The sequence below is a fragment of the Pagrus pagrus genome, assembly GCF_965226575.1.
Source record: "Pagrus pagrus genome assembly, chromosome: 16".
NCBI lineage: Eukaryota > Metazoa > Chordata > Actinopteri > Spariformes > Sparidae > Pagrus > Pagrus pagrus.
The window spans coordinates 19,672,441-19,687,400 of NC_140200.1; the positions used below are offsets into that span (position 1 = coordinate 19,672,441).

The following is a 14,960-nucleotide window of genomic DNA, read 5'->3' on the forward strand; positions in this document are numbered from 1 at the left end:
TAATTTGGCTTTAACATTCTGGAGAAATAAGCCTAATGTGCATATGCTCTCCGTCTGTCTCAACCAAATAACCAATAACTTCATTTTTCTTAAAACAAATCAGCAGAAATGAGGAAGTAAACATTTAGACTGCACTGGTTGGTAGACAGAGGGTTTTTATTCCTATTTAAAGACCCTGGAAGCAATTCATTTAGGGTAAACGCACCAAATCAACCGCAGAGAGACAGAAAACAATCTAAAACAATCCACCTCAAAGTAGTTAAACAAAAACAAGTCATTAGTTGGAAGGTGCAAGTTTTCCATCAAAAAACCTCCAAGTTCCAAAAACATGAGGAACTTGAGGTTTGCCGCTCTTCAGTCGCATGTAAAAATCACTACAGGCGACACACTGAGCTGTGAATAATGGATGGATGGTACAGTCTTCTGCACTTTGCAGGCGGTGAGGATGCAGAGAAGGAGAGAGACTGGATGTGGGTTTACTCTACAGCATCCTCCATAAGCTGGCAGGGGAGCAGAGGGATGACAGCAGTGGCACAGTGCCTCTGAACACATTTCCATACACACACACACACACACACACACACACACCACACACACACACACACACACACACACACACACACACACACACACACACACACACACACACACACACACACACACACACACACACGTACCTGCTGAATCCCTAAACAGACCATACATACATATGCATGCTTGTTTGGCGTTCTGTGTTATCGAGGGAACTGTCAGTGAAGTTCCTCCTGGGACGCCACAGAGGAGACGGAGCAAAAGGTGAACAGTGAAACTGGTCGGAGACAAAGGTCCCACTTCTTCTCCTCCTATTAGTGGCAATGTATTTCTTTATCTATCAATTATTTATCACTTCTGACTGGGGATGACTAGGGAACGATACTAAAAATTCACAGTACAGTATCATCAAAATATTAAAAAATAAATAAAAAGACGACCTGAACAGTGTCTGCTGGTAATAAATTGGATGTGTACAGCACTTATTATTTGTATACAATTCGTTTTTACTCTTTACTTGAGGTCCTGTAGTAAAATAAAAGTAGCTGGCCTTGACCTGCACATGTGCAAAAAGTAGCCATGAATTGTTCTTGGCAATGATTGGACTATGTAAAATTACAAAACAATACAGCAGCCAGTAGCAGTCCCTCCCTCCCTCTTGTTGTCCAGCAGACTAGCAGAACCACGAGCATGTCTGAGAAGAGATAGTAGACTGCATTTATACTGATTTCTCTTGTTAGGTCCATGAACTTCACCAGCAAAATAACCACATGATAGTTGGTAGATATCGTCACAGTCCTGAGACGGTATCACAACCTTTCCTTAATCGCGATAATGCAAAATTCGGTTTATCGTTCCATCCCTACTTTTGACACATTCCCTGTAATTTACCTTTACAGATAATGACCCCAATTTACTGCATGTATTTCCACCACAGTTATCTCAGTCATAGACCATCAGGACTTTAAAAATATCCACTGAAAGCCAGACTAATAAACTAGTTTCAAAGGGGTTCAATGTAATCATCCTACAACATAAAGTTTTCTTGAGCCAGAGACCTGATGGAAAATTATAATCCAAAAAACTCATTAGCACTAATAAGAAAACTCTACACCGTGTGAGAGGTGATCACACTACTTCAGCAGCCTCTCTGTTAACACACTCACACAGACTGATGTGTCACAGGTGTGTCAGTGCCGTGTGAATGAGTTTTCACTGGAGCTGCAGTTGTCATCTGATTGATATGTTGTGAATTGATCCAATACTGTGTTTCCTTTGTAAAAACTCGCTCACCCAATAACCTTCTGTGGAGTTATGCAATTATGTTTCAATTTGATCGTTTGCCCTCCAGTGTTAACGCTGCACGCTGCTCATTTCAGTGAGCAAAGAGAGATTAGATTGTTGTGGTTATTATGTTGTCAACTTTATTACTTTTTGGGTGAGCCGCCGTGCTTCTCCTAATTGGATTGTAGTCGTCTGTATTTCCTCGACGAGAGGAAAGAAGCTCAAACCTATAAAATATTCCAATTATTAAGCTCTAAGAAGTGGAGCAGAATGTGTACCTCGATTTTATATCCTCTAAAAATAGAAGCACAGATGGATGACAAACAAGTGTGTGTGTGTGTGTGTGTGTGTGTGTGTGTGTGTGTGTGTGTGTGTGTGTGTGTGTGTGTGTGTGTGTGTGTGTGTGTGTGTGTGTGTGTGTGTGCCCATGTGTTTGCAGTTACAGAATCAATCCCCAGCACACAATGGAAAACAATAGAGAGCAGTCCATCATTTTGCCGCGCCAGATGCAATCCATATTCCCACAGCGCTCCCCATTTTCATTTTCCTCGAAAATACAAGCCCGCCTCCTGGGTTTTTTTTGGCCATATTCATCCTTAATGTCTGTCATTAACACAAAAACAATGTACGCACACGTCATAAATCTTCATTAGCCTTGTCATGTTTCGATTCAGAAAGCTGATCTCCAGAACCGAGGTTCAGTCATCTCGAGCTGAGCCGGCTCATCTCTCTCTTTCTTAGTCATTAAGAGCGCGTTGGATGACTTTATGTCTCATTTAAATCATCACAAACAGTGATCACTCTTAACATGTACGCTGGCTTCACACTCAAAACTGATTGATAGCCTACAATTTAAGCCATTAGCCTGTTCATGGTCCTAAGTTGTGTCAATACTTATTTCTTCATCGCATCTCTGGTTGTTTTCTGAGGCCTTTGCTGCCTCCTGGGCTGCTAAAGTTGCAAATCAATGAGCAGGACCGCTGTTCAGCAATATTTATACATTTATTTAGCATCAATGTGATGCAGATACTTTGATTCGTTGGGTAATCAACGGCCCTGCATTCAGGTTTTTGGTTATTCTGGCTGATTAAACCTCCAAATACATTTAAGTATGACAAAAGGTGCAATCTGTCCTGTCTAACCAACTGCAGCAAAGCTAACAAGAGAGTGAGATGTGAGTCCAATCAGCCTATACACACCCACACAGCTCTGAGAGAAAGTCAGATCAACAAAATAAGTTAAAGGAAGATCTTTTACAAGCACAACTAAAGGAAAAATAACAAAATGAATCAAAAGCAACTAGTCTGACCCAATTATTTGATCTATTAATGGTTTCAACTCTTTAGTGGTTGAGCTGCTTTAGTTTCTATAAATCCCCACAGATATAACATATGACTACATTTTGGGTTTCACTAACGAAAGTTGGATTCTGAATCAGAACGCCGACTAAGTGTGGCATTCATAATTTAATAGCAAAACACACGGTGGCAAATTGTGCTCCAAAAAACGTGTGCTGCCGTTAAAAAAACAAAAAAATCACACAGCATAAAACTCTTGTGTGTGAAGGCACAGCAGTTTTTAGTCGCTGACAGTAAAATAAGGTTCAGCAGGCAAAGCTAACATGAGTTTGCTGAAAGACGTCCTCATGAATAAAACAACAGGTGAGTTGTTTTTTTTTAATGTCGGGGTGAAACTGCACCCTTTTTCATACCGCAGCCTGTCAACACACTGATGACACAACGTCAACATGCACAATCATGTCACCACTTCCAAATATAATTCTGTTGAGTGTCAAACTCAAACCTAAAACTAATAAGCTCCAATGCGTTCAAATGATCCAAACAGGAAGTGCTAAATGAGCCAACAGGTTCAGTTTTTTGCAGCCTGACTCGAGGAGGTGAAAGCAGTTTTTCACGGTCACGATCTTAAAAACCTGTTTTTAGATCTGTTTATTCTCCAGACAAGTGACAGATCCATCCCTCTCTCTAGCAACATTAAAAGAAATCATTTCCCTGCCCACTCTTTTCCTCGTCTACAGCGCCGCTGCCAACGCTCCCTGAAACCTTCCATTTCCGTTCCATTTCGCTCCAACCGAACACTGCAGCAGCTGTTGCCACTGATTAACACAGCTGCTGCAGGGTTTGGTTGACGACCTCTTTCGTGGCGCAGACCTGAGGCTCGGGGGGAAACACGGGCACTCGACATGTTTGTATGTTTGCATTTGAATTATTTCGGCTGATAAACACCGACCACAAAGAAACAGGAAAGCTGGCATCTGTGTTTCCTTTGGTCCGCACAGAGGGACGAATCATTTGAAAAGTGTTTACACAGAATTACGCAAGTTTAATCCTCCTGCCGGTCCTCGCTGTATATGAGGTCTGATATTTCCAAATTAATTATGGATTGCTGTTTCGCATCTGCTGGAGTTACACTCTCGCTGAAATTACACAGTGCAGGAACAAGTGATGGGGAGGCGGAGCGGCTGAGACAGAGACACCATTCACTCTGTTACGAGACGCCGTGCAGTGCGATCAAGATGATTTTGAAACTGTTATTTTGAGCTGAAAAAGTTACGTAACGTCTCGACTTGTTCTCGAGCGTGTGATTTCATTTCATTTGTGTGAAATCTTCATTGTTCAGCGCTGCTTTTTTAACCATCTTTTAACAAAATCCTGTCAATCAACGAAGGGCAGCGTGTTGTCAAACAGCAGCTCACTGGACATGCAGACAGTAGGATTTAAAGGGGCACTCTGTGGTTTTTTGGGGAAAAAAATGTTAAACCAGAAGAGAAAGATCTTCACTGACTAACTTTTTTTTATGTCTAAACAAACTGCATAAATAAACTCTCTTTGTTTTCATGACTGAATAAACAAACTGACCTTAAAGGACAACACACTTTCATACTGTTTTACTTTGTTTATATGTGGCGGACCCTGCCACCTTTCTAGCTTCAAACAGTGTTCAGGGACCTTATTTTCCTCTGAGAACAGCTTGTTTATTCAGTTATTCAGTTTGTACAATTACCTCATTAATATTGTAAATATTAAAATTCTGAGTTTGATTTTTGTCAAAACTACATAATGCCCCTTTAAAACAATGAATAACTGCTACATATCAGCACTGAACTTGCTTTTACCTCGTCCTTTGTCCCGGTCCAGTCCTTTAACTACATGCACTGTGTTATTTTACTGTTCTCAGTTTTGTTCCGCTTGTTTTTTTCGTCCCTTTGCTTTGTCGTGTTTTAGAAACCCTTTTAAAGACCTTGGCCCCGGGACGAGAGATGAAAAACAGACTTTTGGCTAATTCTGGCATTTTTCCATGTGTTTTATTCTTTTGCACTGTTCCTTTCTTAAATAAACAAAACAACATATTTGAATGTTTACAGGCTACAACAACAAGTCGCCTTGTAATGAGACTCTATACATTTTAAGGAAGTGCAGTCCAACCGTCTTGTGTTCCTCACTGCAGGTGACAGTGTGGTTACACTGTGGCGGTCCAGCTCTCTGCCTTCCTGATGTGCATGGTCAGCTGCTATAATATGATTTTGTGTCCCAAAGACATGATTTAATAAATGAAAGGACAAAAGGCTGATGTTATTCTGTTCCTGTCACTGTGAGATGACCGAATTTGTTGAAAAACAGACAAAGAGAGCCAAGGATGCTGCTCCCTCTGAGAGTATCTTAGTTTTATTGATTTACTGAGAGAGGAATAAATGTCCCCTGGCAGTCCACCTCAATGACATGCACATGATGCCAGAGGAAAGTGGCCTTCAGAGGCTCCGGGCTCACTAAATAATGGTTCTTCTCGCTATAATAGCCTTGGTGTATTAACAAATAGTGACAACAACAGCAGTGCATGTAGTTTAATAGCCCAGCCCATTAACCATTGCCATGAGTGCTATTAGTTATGGAAATATATGTCACCTGCAACACTGTCTCTTAAAGCTTATAGAGCCAAACGTGATCTTCCATCATTACCCAGGTAGTCCAAACGCCTCGGCGCAACAGTGGCTCAATTTCGGCATCTTTTATTTAATGATGCAGCAGGTTTGGCCTCAGTACACTGAGCTGTTACCAGGGCTGACAGTAAAGTCTGACAAAAATGGTGCTAACTGGAGCTCTCTGCTCTCCAGAATCTTGTACAATGTACAGTAAAGGCCAGACGAGGGTCACATCTGGTCCTGTGGTGCGCTTTTCATCCGCCTGCATTATCGTATGTCTGACTGCAGCCTAACAGTGATTGCTGTCAGAATAGAGAGCTATGTAACACTCAGTTAATAAGAAAATAACGCAAACAGCAGCTTTAACAAGCCGTCATCATCATTAATACCAGTTCTAGTATTTCTGTGTATTGCAGTTCCGAGCGTCCTTCGTCCGAGCGGTGTTACCGTACCGCTGCATAAACTCAGACTCAACAGCTGAAGCAGATTCAAACACTTGACTGTTTCTATATTTTATTACATTTGAATGTTTTATAAAAGTCGAAAACGAGAATGCGATGTAAGTTAAATTATGTAGGCTATATGGCTGTAGATTGGGATAGTTGGCGCAGTGGTTAGCACAGTTGCCGGAGCAGGGCCTCTCTGTGTGGAGTTTGCATGCTGTACCAGTGCAGTGCTCATTTTGTAAATCAAAGGGTGCAGGGACGCAGACAGGGTGCTGACCTGCCGGGTCAGGGGGAGCGAAAAGGTGAGGGAACACATCAAAGATCCACAGTGCCTGGAGCACATTGGACAACGCTTGGGGGCTAGCAACTGTCATCACAAACTGAGCATTACTTATTTACATTTATAAAATCAGAGCTCTCCTCTTTTTCCCTCTCTCTCCTTGACTGTCCCTTCACCTCCCTGTCCACTTGTCTCCCCTCTTTTTGTGGACGGCTACAATGGGGGAAAATCCAACCCCCAGGAAGAGCGCCAGGCTTGAAGCCAACTTTTGTGGTGGCCAAACTGTGTAATTACATCGTCACGTGATGCACTGGGACCTAAAAAGACTCTTTTCCATAAGCCTACATTGTAAAAAAGAAGCGTCTGTTTATGTCCCCTGGTGTTGTACATTGGCTGCCCACTGCTCTGCTGGGCAGAGAACCAGGTTAACTATATTGTATGTGATTTAAAAAAATATTCTTCCTCTTCTCATAGTTCGGAGAGGAAAGCCAGAGGAGAGAAGAATATCGAGAGAAGACACCCCACTCAGAGTATTGGTAAGATGGTGGCTCACAGCAACATATCACCCTCACCAGATAACATCCTGTCAGTCATCAGCTCTTGCTTCATTTTGTCCCTGAATGTTTTCTTGTGTTTATAAACTGAGGCTTTGTAGGTTTTGCTGGTAAATGATTGTAGATGCAGGGGATTTGTCAGAGCTTATTGATGCCCCCTGCCCCTGCCGCAGGTATCTGCACATAAACCAACAACTGAGCCTGTGTGATAACCTTGTACGCTGTAATGAATAATTTCAGCACCGGGGAGCTTAATCCCTCTATTGATGGGCCTTGAGGCTCTTTCTTGTTTAACTTGATAATAAATGCACTCTGTGAATACTTACCATTGCTTTCTACAATTACTCGATACATCAAACCATCCATTTTTGTGTACGACTGCCGGTGTGCGCAGTGCAACCAATCGTTTTTCACCGCCCTCAAAGGTTTAAAGAGTTACTGACCTACAGCGAGACAAAGACAAGACAAAAATTAATACACCCATATTAGTTTCAAGCTTCGGCGAACAAGAGTGATTATGAAGTGTGTGTGTGCTCGTATATACACCGTGTGTGTGTGCTTCCTACATCTTTAAAGTGATGTAACTTCAGGAAAGTGAGAGTTTTTGTTGTGTTTGACCTCACTGTGAGTTGGAGTTATTGATCCAGTATCAATGTTGGAGTCTGGTTCGAGGTTTGGGGAAAATGAACTATACATTACACACTCCGATAACAGATCGGTAGAGAAGGAAAACTATGAATGCGAAAATTGACATTTCATTATGCCCCCTGGCTACAAGTGGATTTCTGTCCGCCTGTTTTTGTGCACATTTTAAATGTACGCATGAGAAAAAGCTGATTAGTGATGCCATAACTCAAAATATCCCAATTTATTTAATTGCCTGAAGCGGAATAGTTGCTGTAACGTGCAGCTAACAAATGTGGCCAATTAATCATGGTGTACATGAAGCATGTGACTTAAAGGTTCACTGGAGGGATAAAATAATGCAGCAGATGAAAACATTAGACCTGTGTGGAGTGATACGTAGACTGTTACCTTCAAAATAAGACATGAAACAAACTTAAATGCCAAATTTCCATCATATTTGGTGGTTGACTGGTGCTCTTTTGGTTAGGCTACATCATCTTGTTTGCCTTTTTCTTCTGCAGTGTTAAAAGCAGCACCTGGCGAGAGCATTAGCGTCCCTGCTTCTTAGCTCAATGAGTGGACTCTCAATATTCACATGACAGTAGTAGATTGAATCACTGCATTTCCTCACTCCAAATTCTGGTTAAAATTTGTGCTAGTTTTGTATCGAAACCTGGCTAAGCATATGTCAATAGCCTGCGTCTGCCAAACTTTCTGTTCTCTTTGATATTGTATCCTTTGGTGCTACGCTAGCATTAGCTATTTAATTGCTATCCATAGTTTAAGCGCTAGCAGCAGTCATGGAGGAGATGCTTGGGGATTAAAGGGTTTTATTACACCAATCACCCATGAGTTGGTTGAAAACACTGGCCTCAGGCTGAGTTTTTTGTTTTGGGTTGAACTCTTAAATATCATTATGTTCTTGTTAGCTGCGTAGGCCTCCGTGATTCTAAGTCAGCTAAGTCTTTCAACATTGACTCCATAATTTGGTTGAAAACACTCGGCTCCGGCTGCCTTTTGTTTCCAGTTAAATTGTTTTAAAACAGGCATCTGGATTGACTTAAATAACATTATGCAATTGTTAGCTACATACATATCATGCTTTAAGACTAGCTAAAGTAGCTAGGTATTAGCTTGGCATGCTAACAGCACTCTTTATTTCAAACTTGACCCTTCAGCTCCTGTGTTCTTGGTTTTCAAGAGAAAAGAAAAGAAAAGAAAAGGAAAGAAAAGAGCACCCTACAGTGCCTAATTACAGTCACTAAGTTATGATTAGACAAACACAATTAGCATTTTATTTAGGTTTATGTCAGCTAACCTTATGTAATGTACTACATTTGGATTTCAGGAAAAATAAAGAATATGTCTTTATAATTTTCTTAATAATACTGTGCATGTGGTGTTATTTTAATGAGTGGAAATTAAATTAGATAGCCTTTAGTCACACGCTAATGTTACTGGATAGGAGTACATTTAATGATATTGCCCTTTTAATCCCATGAACATTATGATCCACTTCCAATCTGGTGATTATGGTGACACAGTTATTGTAAAATTGAATCATACTGCACTGGTTATCTGTTTGTAGGCCTTAGTGTGACCTGTTTCTACAATCCAATTCATAAATTCATCAATTTTCAACATTTGGAAACCATCTTTAATTTAATTCTAACACATTTCTGTACAGATACACCCACACACATGCTGTGAACACCCCCAGCGATGCAGAAAGCATGTGGAAACATAAATAGAAATCATACTGTTTGCGTCATCCCTGTGATTACGACTATGCGAGGTACTGCCTGCAGCTGCCATTCCAGTCAGTTTCAATTTTTTATTTCACTTCAGTTAAGCTTTGATAGATGACGTGACGTCACTGACATTCAACTTGGTGCATTCATGTTCCATGGAAGAATAGTGTACTTCATATGACCTCCCTGCTGGGAGTCCCTGTTCATATCAGATGGTAGAAACTGTGAGAAGAGATGATACAGATTTTATTTTAAGGGTTTTTCTTTAACTGACTCCCCTGTTTAAAACTCCAGGAATAAACCTCCTATGTTTTAGAAGAAGTACTTTAGATTTTGAGGAAAACTCACTTTGTTTCAGGTGTAGCATCTGGTTGCATTGTTTTATGATCGCTCTGGGGCTGAACAGGAGAGAGTTAATATTCATTCGCAGAGCAGATGGTGGGCCAGGTTTTAATCTTCATATAAACATGCAATGCCGTGTGAACTAAGGAGAACAGCATCCGGTTGGATGCTCATATATCATCTTTACCATAAAACATGAAAGGAGCCCTGACGGCTGATTAGAGAACAGGAGATGTTTACCAAAAACTTCTACTCCAAAAATTTTGACAAAGAATCATCACAGATTAAGATTCAGACAACTTTATTGTCAATTAAATTTACATAAAACGGAAATTCATCTCAGGCGCTGGCATACAGTATGGGACAACACACCATACATAACAATACGGTGGGTGTTGATGTGTTAATCTCAAAAGCAAGGCGCAAACAAACGATGTGTGTGTGATAAACTACAGTAGATATACTGTGAAGCTCAGGTTACCCAGATGTGAATATTTGTATCATCACAAATGAAAACAACTTTCAGAAAATGCATTAATGTTACAAGCATCCACATAGACAAAATACAATTGCCAGGACCATAACCAGTATTGATTTTTATAATCATGATATACAGGAGTACTTATACACCTGACTCATCGCCCTTCTACTGAATGTGATAACAGCTTTAACCTGCAGCTGCCGAAGCATCAGGGTGAGAGTAGCCAACATCTCATCGCTTTTTAATGTAATCTAACTCGCCCTGTTCCTGCCCAGTGATCCACTACTGTATGACAGCATGTTTGGTTATTCTTTACATTGGATGTATCACTTTTTATTGTGTTTTTATTGTGTTATTTTTATATTTATTAAATTAAATAATTTATAAAAGAAAGAAAAAGACCAAAAATCTAAGTAAATTGTAGTATAGTGTTCTTCACAACAGTTCTTCAGCCTACATATTTGCCCCAAAAAGGGTTTGCACGTAGATCGGTGATGGAATGTAACATTGTCTGCTACTTGTGTAAGTCCTGCTAATTGAGCTACAATCATTACGTTCAGCTGACTGTCTTGAAACTAGCCTGCTAAATATAACAGGTCTGTGTATTAACGTATATCTGTACTTCTGTAAAATTCAAATCCTTTCACATTCTGCTGTTTTTTTCTCTCTCTAATTGTGTGGCTTGTCCTCTTCCAGGTCACCATAGTGGAGTGGAGGCTGTATGTGCCGGGCACCTTGACCTGCTCAGTCGGATTCATTATCTTTCTTGTATATTTTTATTATTTAAACAAGGTGTTTTTTTATTAATGCAGAAAAAAACATACATAGTAGTACCTAATAAACAAACACAGATCCTATAAAAAAAAAAAACCCACAGAAAGTAAAGCCCTGGGTCAATGTGATTTGGGTCTATGTGAATAAAAATTGATTTGATTTGATTTAACAATTTGTCTCAAGCCGTTTTTAAAATGTGGCATACAACAAAACCCAACCCCTTGAACGTCACATCTCACTTTCACCGTCATGTTCAGCGCCTTGCTCGGTCTCTCATGTGCGCTCACCGTCCTCATTTAGGTTTTTCCGACAGCCCCTGAACGCGGCGCTGCTCCCATCCTACGTGAATGCAGCATGAAGTGTTGAGGTGATCCATGGCAACAGAGCAGCAGCAACCAACCGCCGAGCCTGTCCTCCTCACTCACTCTCACACACACACCGTCAATCTCTACACACTCTCCGTCAATGTAGCCGGAACACACCGAGGAGGAACCACTCCGAACGGCTCCCGCTGAGAACATTTCGGTATCAAGGTGACCGTCCGGGAGCCAGTCAGCCGCCCGAAAAACAGCTCCTCATCAGCGCCAGGTGACAGCAGACAGGACCCGCACCTCGGAGCACTGCAAACGGCCACATCTGTGAACGGACAAGATGGTTGTAGCTAACATTTCAGGGGCTTAAATAACAAAATTCACCTCTTTGGTGTACTACTATCGGGACCCGAGCAAAATGAAACCAATTTTTAACACTTTGTGGGCTAAAGAGGCTTCATTCTTTTGATTATTTTTTCTTGTTGTGTCTCGGCAAAAATCCGACACTGTCCCGGTCCTCTCCGCCGCTCGCTGGCCGTCTCTATAGCAGCGTCCGGTTTATTATAAAAGCCCATATCTCTCTTAAGCATCTGAAGCATCGTTGTGAAGATGGCGACTGGGTCGGGTTGGCAGCAGTATTACTGCCCTGCCGGTCAGGGGAAATTTAGTTCGTCCACCACGACATCCAGCATGTCCTTTCAGTCCGGCATCGCCATGGAATATACCCAAGACCTGCACCTGAAGATGAGCAAGAAAATAGCACAGCTAACAAAGGTAAGGAGTGTTATCATGGGGCCTTTTCCTCACTCTCCCTGAGCAGTGTTGTCAACCTTTGGGTTAGACCCCATACCTCCTGTTCTTATGAGAACTGTGCTACAAACCCCGTTAGGAATTTCATCTATTTAGTAAATTACCTGTGTATGGTGAGCGTTTCCAACAAGCACAACAATATTTTCATTTCTTCCTGAATTTCAAGAATCTTTGAGTACTTTCGGCATTAATTTCACACAAAAATAACCAATTCCCTTGATAGAATAATCAACTTTTACAATTGCCTCACATTGCTAACTCAAGCAGTATTTTGGTGGAGGGAAACTGGGAATCAGAGAGGAATTAATGCTCCAAGTTGGATTTTGATTAAAATACACGGTGCATGGCATTTGAATTATATGCCGAATTAAAATGCAGCCAGTATTGTTTTCCTCAAATATCTTAAAACACGTGATAAAAGCACGTATTGCAGGCAAACGGCAGATAAACATAAAAGTGTTAAATCCCCAAACGGAGTTCGGAATTAATCCCTGTTCGTAGCAGAAAGAACGGCACGCTCGGGAGGTACTGTATGAGCTGCCTGAAGGCGAACCCGCTCTGTTCGGATGCTGCATCCATCAATATCGGGTCATTAGCCGCGACAACAATCAGATCAGTCATTAATCACCCTTTGCAACACAGACTGTGCTGGCATTTTGTTTTACTTGCACATGTTAATGTTGGTCTGGGGGCCTTCATAAATAATTATGCAGCTAAATAAGGCTCTTCCTCCAAACTTTGATCCCTCATGAAAATGAGACTGGAAAATAAGACACATGCTTGCCATAACCGGCCATTTAAATATGCTGTTAGGGTCATGCAATTCCCTTTACTCCCTCCTTATATGCTTATTTAGAATATTGATATGCCATGCCTTGCAGGTCCCTTGTTGTTATGCAAGTGCATATGGTGTTGAATTTAAATATTGAGCCTTTTGATGTACATTCCACTTAAATATTTATTCATACAGCATGTAATCTTTAGTTCTATGAAAATATATGTCTTGTTTATAAAGTATATATGAGATTTAGGAGCTCGTTAACCAGAATTAGTCCAGTTAAACATCTTATTTGCTTTATCCCAGCTGACTCGGCTGCTGCACTTCTACACCAACCCTACCTGTAGGCTTTCAAGGGCGTTTGAAACGCTTTTTGCCCTGAGGAGCTGTGCTTTCATCTCCCAATTGCCAAAATGACAGGGTTCCAACTTCTAACAGAGAGCAGCAACCTCTCCACAACACTCACTCACTCAGGGTCAAAGCATGTTTATGTCTCCGGTGTGTCATTATCATCATGCTGTAGGTCTACCTGCATCTCTCACATGTTTCCAGGTGGCCTTCGTTTTTCCTTTCTTTTTCTTTTGAGATGCTTCCTCCTCTTTGCCAATGAAGAGTTTGACACCTCCAATCAGTTATATCCTCCAAGGATTCGCTACTGACACTAACTTAAGATTTGTGCTCGCAGTGTTTCTCTTTGTGCTGAGGAAGTGGAGGCTGAAAAAAGAAATCATAATTCAGCAGCCTTGGGCGAGGTGTGTGCCAAGCTTTAGTGCAGTATGGGCTCTTTAAAGGAACATTGAAATGAAAAAGAAGTCTTTTTCACCTTGTTAGCTAATTCTCCATATCAAAACATCCAGTGCACCTACTTGACAATGAATGCCAAGGATATTACACACATTATATAAAAGTATTTTTCACTTTTTACATTTTATTTTACCAGTAGGCACGCTGTACTTGAGCCCCACTCTCGTTAAACTGTCTATAATCAAGAAATGTCGGAGCTTTCTATTGGTAATACTCAGATGCCATCACAAGCGAGTTATTGCATTATAATATTCAGTGTAATTAAGTTTAGTACCATATTATCATTTCAAATAAAGGTCATTAAATAACACTTTTCACAAGCAATTTTGTGATCGCTATGCTTTAAATTTCTATTATTTGCAGGAGTTTCACAGAGGTTTAGAGTAGCATGTTGGAAAGATAGAATAGTTGTATATTAGATTTATTTTGGCAAATCTGGAGTATGAACAAACCCTGTAAGCATAAGTTTGGTAACACTGGTTTAAATTCAAACCAGTCAACAGAATAAGTGGTGGTTATGTACGTTTCTGCAAAACATGGATATGTTGAAAGTTTACATTTCTTAATGTTGCAACTTTACGTTTCTTTAGGTTTTATTTTCTATTTTATCCTAAGACAACACCGTGCTTATGCTCTGGTTAGGTTTAGGCACAAAACACACTTAGTTAGGGAAAGATCATGCTTTGGCTTAATGTACCTGTTTTAGTCGCAACAAACAAGGTTGGAGAAGTTCTGACTTCCTGTCAAAAATATCCACGTTTTGTTGACACAAACATAGCTGGAAATCGTCCTGAAGTTACTTAAATATATAGTAGTGTTATGCTTATAAATATTGAAACAATATCTTGAACTGCGGTCACTGACTTGGCAGCCTCCTCGCCTGTAACTCTACTGCCATCCCATCCACCTCCTGATATGAAAGTACATGTTTGTTATGTATGTCGTGTGGATACGTTGCTGCTTTACATTGTTTTATGTTGCAGCTAATCATTTCCTTTGGCTCAATTTTCAATTTTAAAACATCTTGGTTTGGGCTGGAAACCCTGAATTCTCCTTGAATATATCCAGTAGTGTCACACTTCCAAATATTGAAATGTACTCCCCAACTGCAGTTACTGTCTTGGTTTATGTTTTGGCTTAAAATACCTGCTTTAGTAGCCACAAACACAGTTGGAAATTGTCCCAAGGTCTCCTTTTTTCTCCATAACCCCTAACCCAGACTCAAACGGTTGTCAGGGGCTTGGCAG

General features: G+C 40.7%; 1 protein-coding gene across 2 annotated transcripts in view; it reads left to right on the plus strand.

Moving 5' to 3' along the window:
- Window positions 1–11,355: 11,355 nt before the first annotated feature.
- Window positions 11,356–14,960, plus strand: part of fam184ab (family with sequence similarity 184 member Ab) — a 156,831-nt gene continuing 153,226 nt past the window's right edge. Inside the window, exon 1 of one of the 2 annotated variants that reach the window (XM_084377391.1) lies at window positions 11,356–12,095. In XM_084377391.1, the coding sequence (XP_084233517.1) occupies window positions 11,931–12,095 (165 nt within the window). In that variant the 5' untranslated portion in view covers window positions 11,356–11,930. The remainder of the gene's footprint in view (window positions 12,096–14,960) is intronic. The other variant, XM_084377392.1, reaches the window with a different exon arrangement.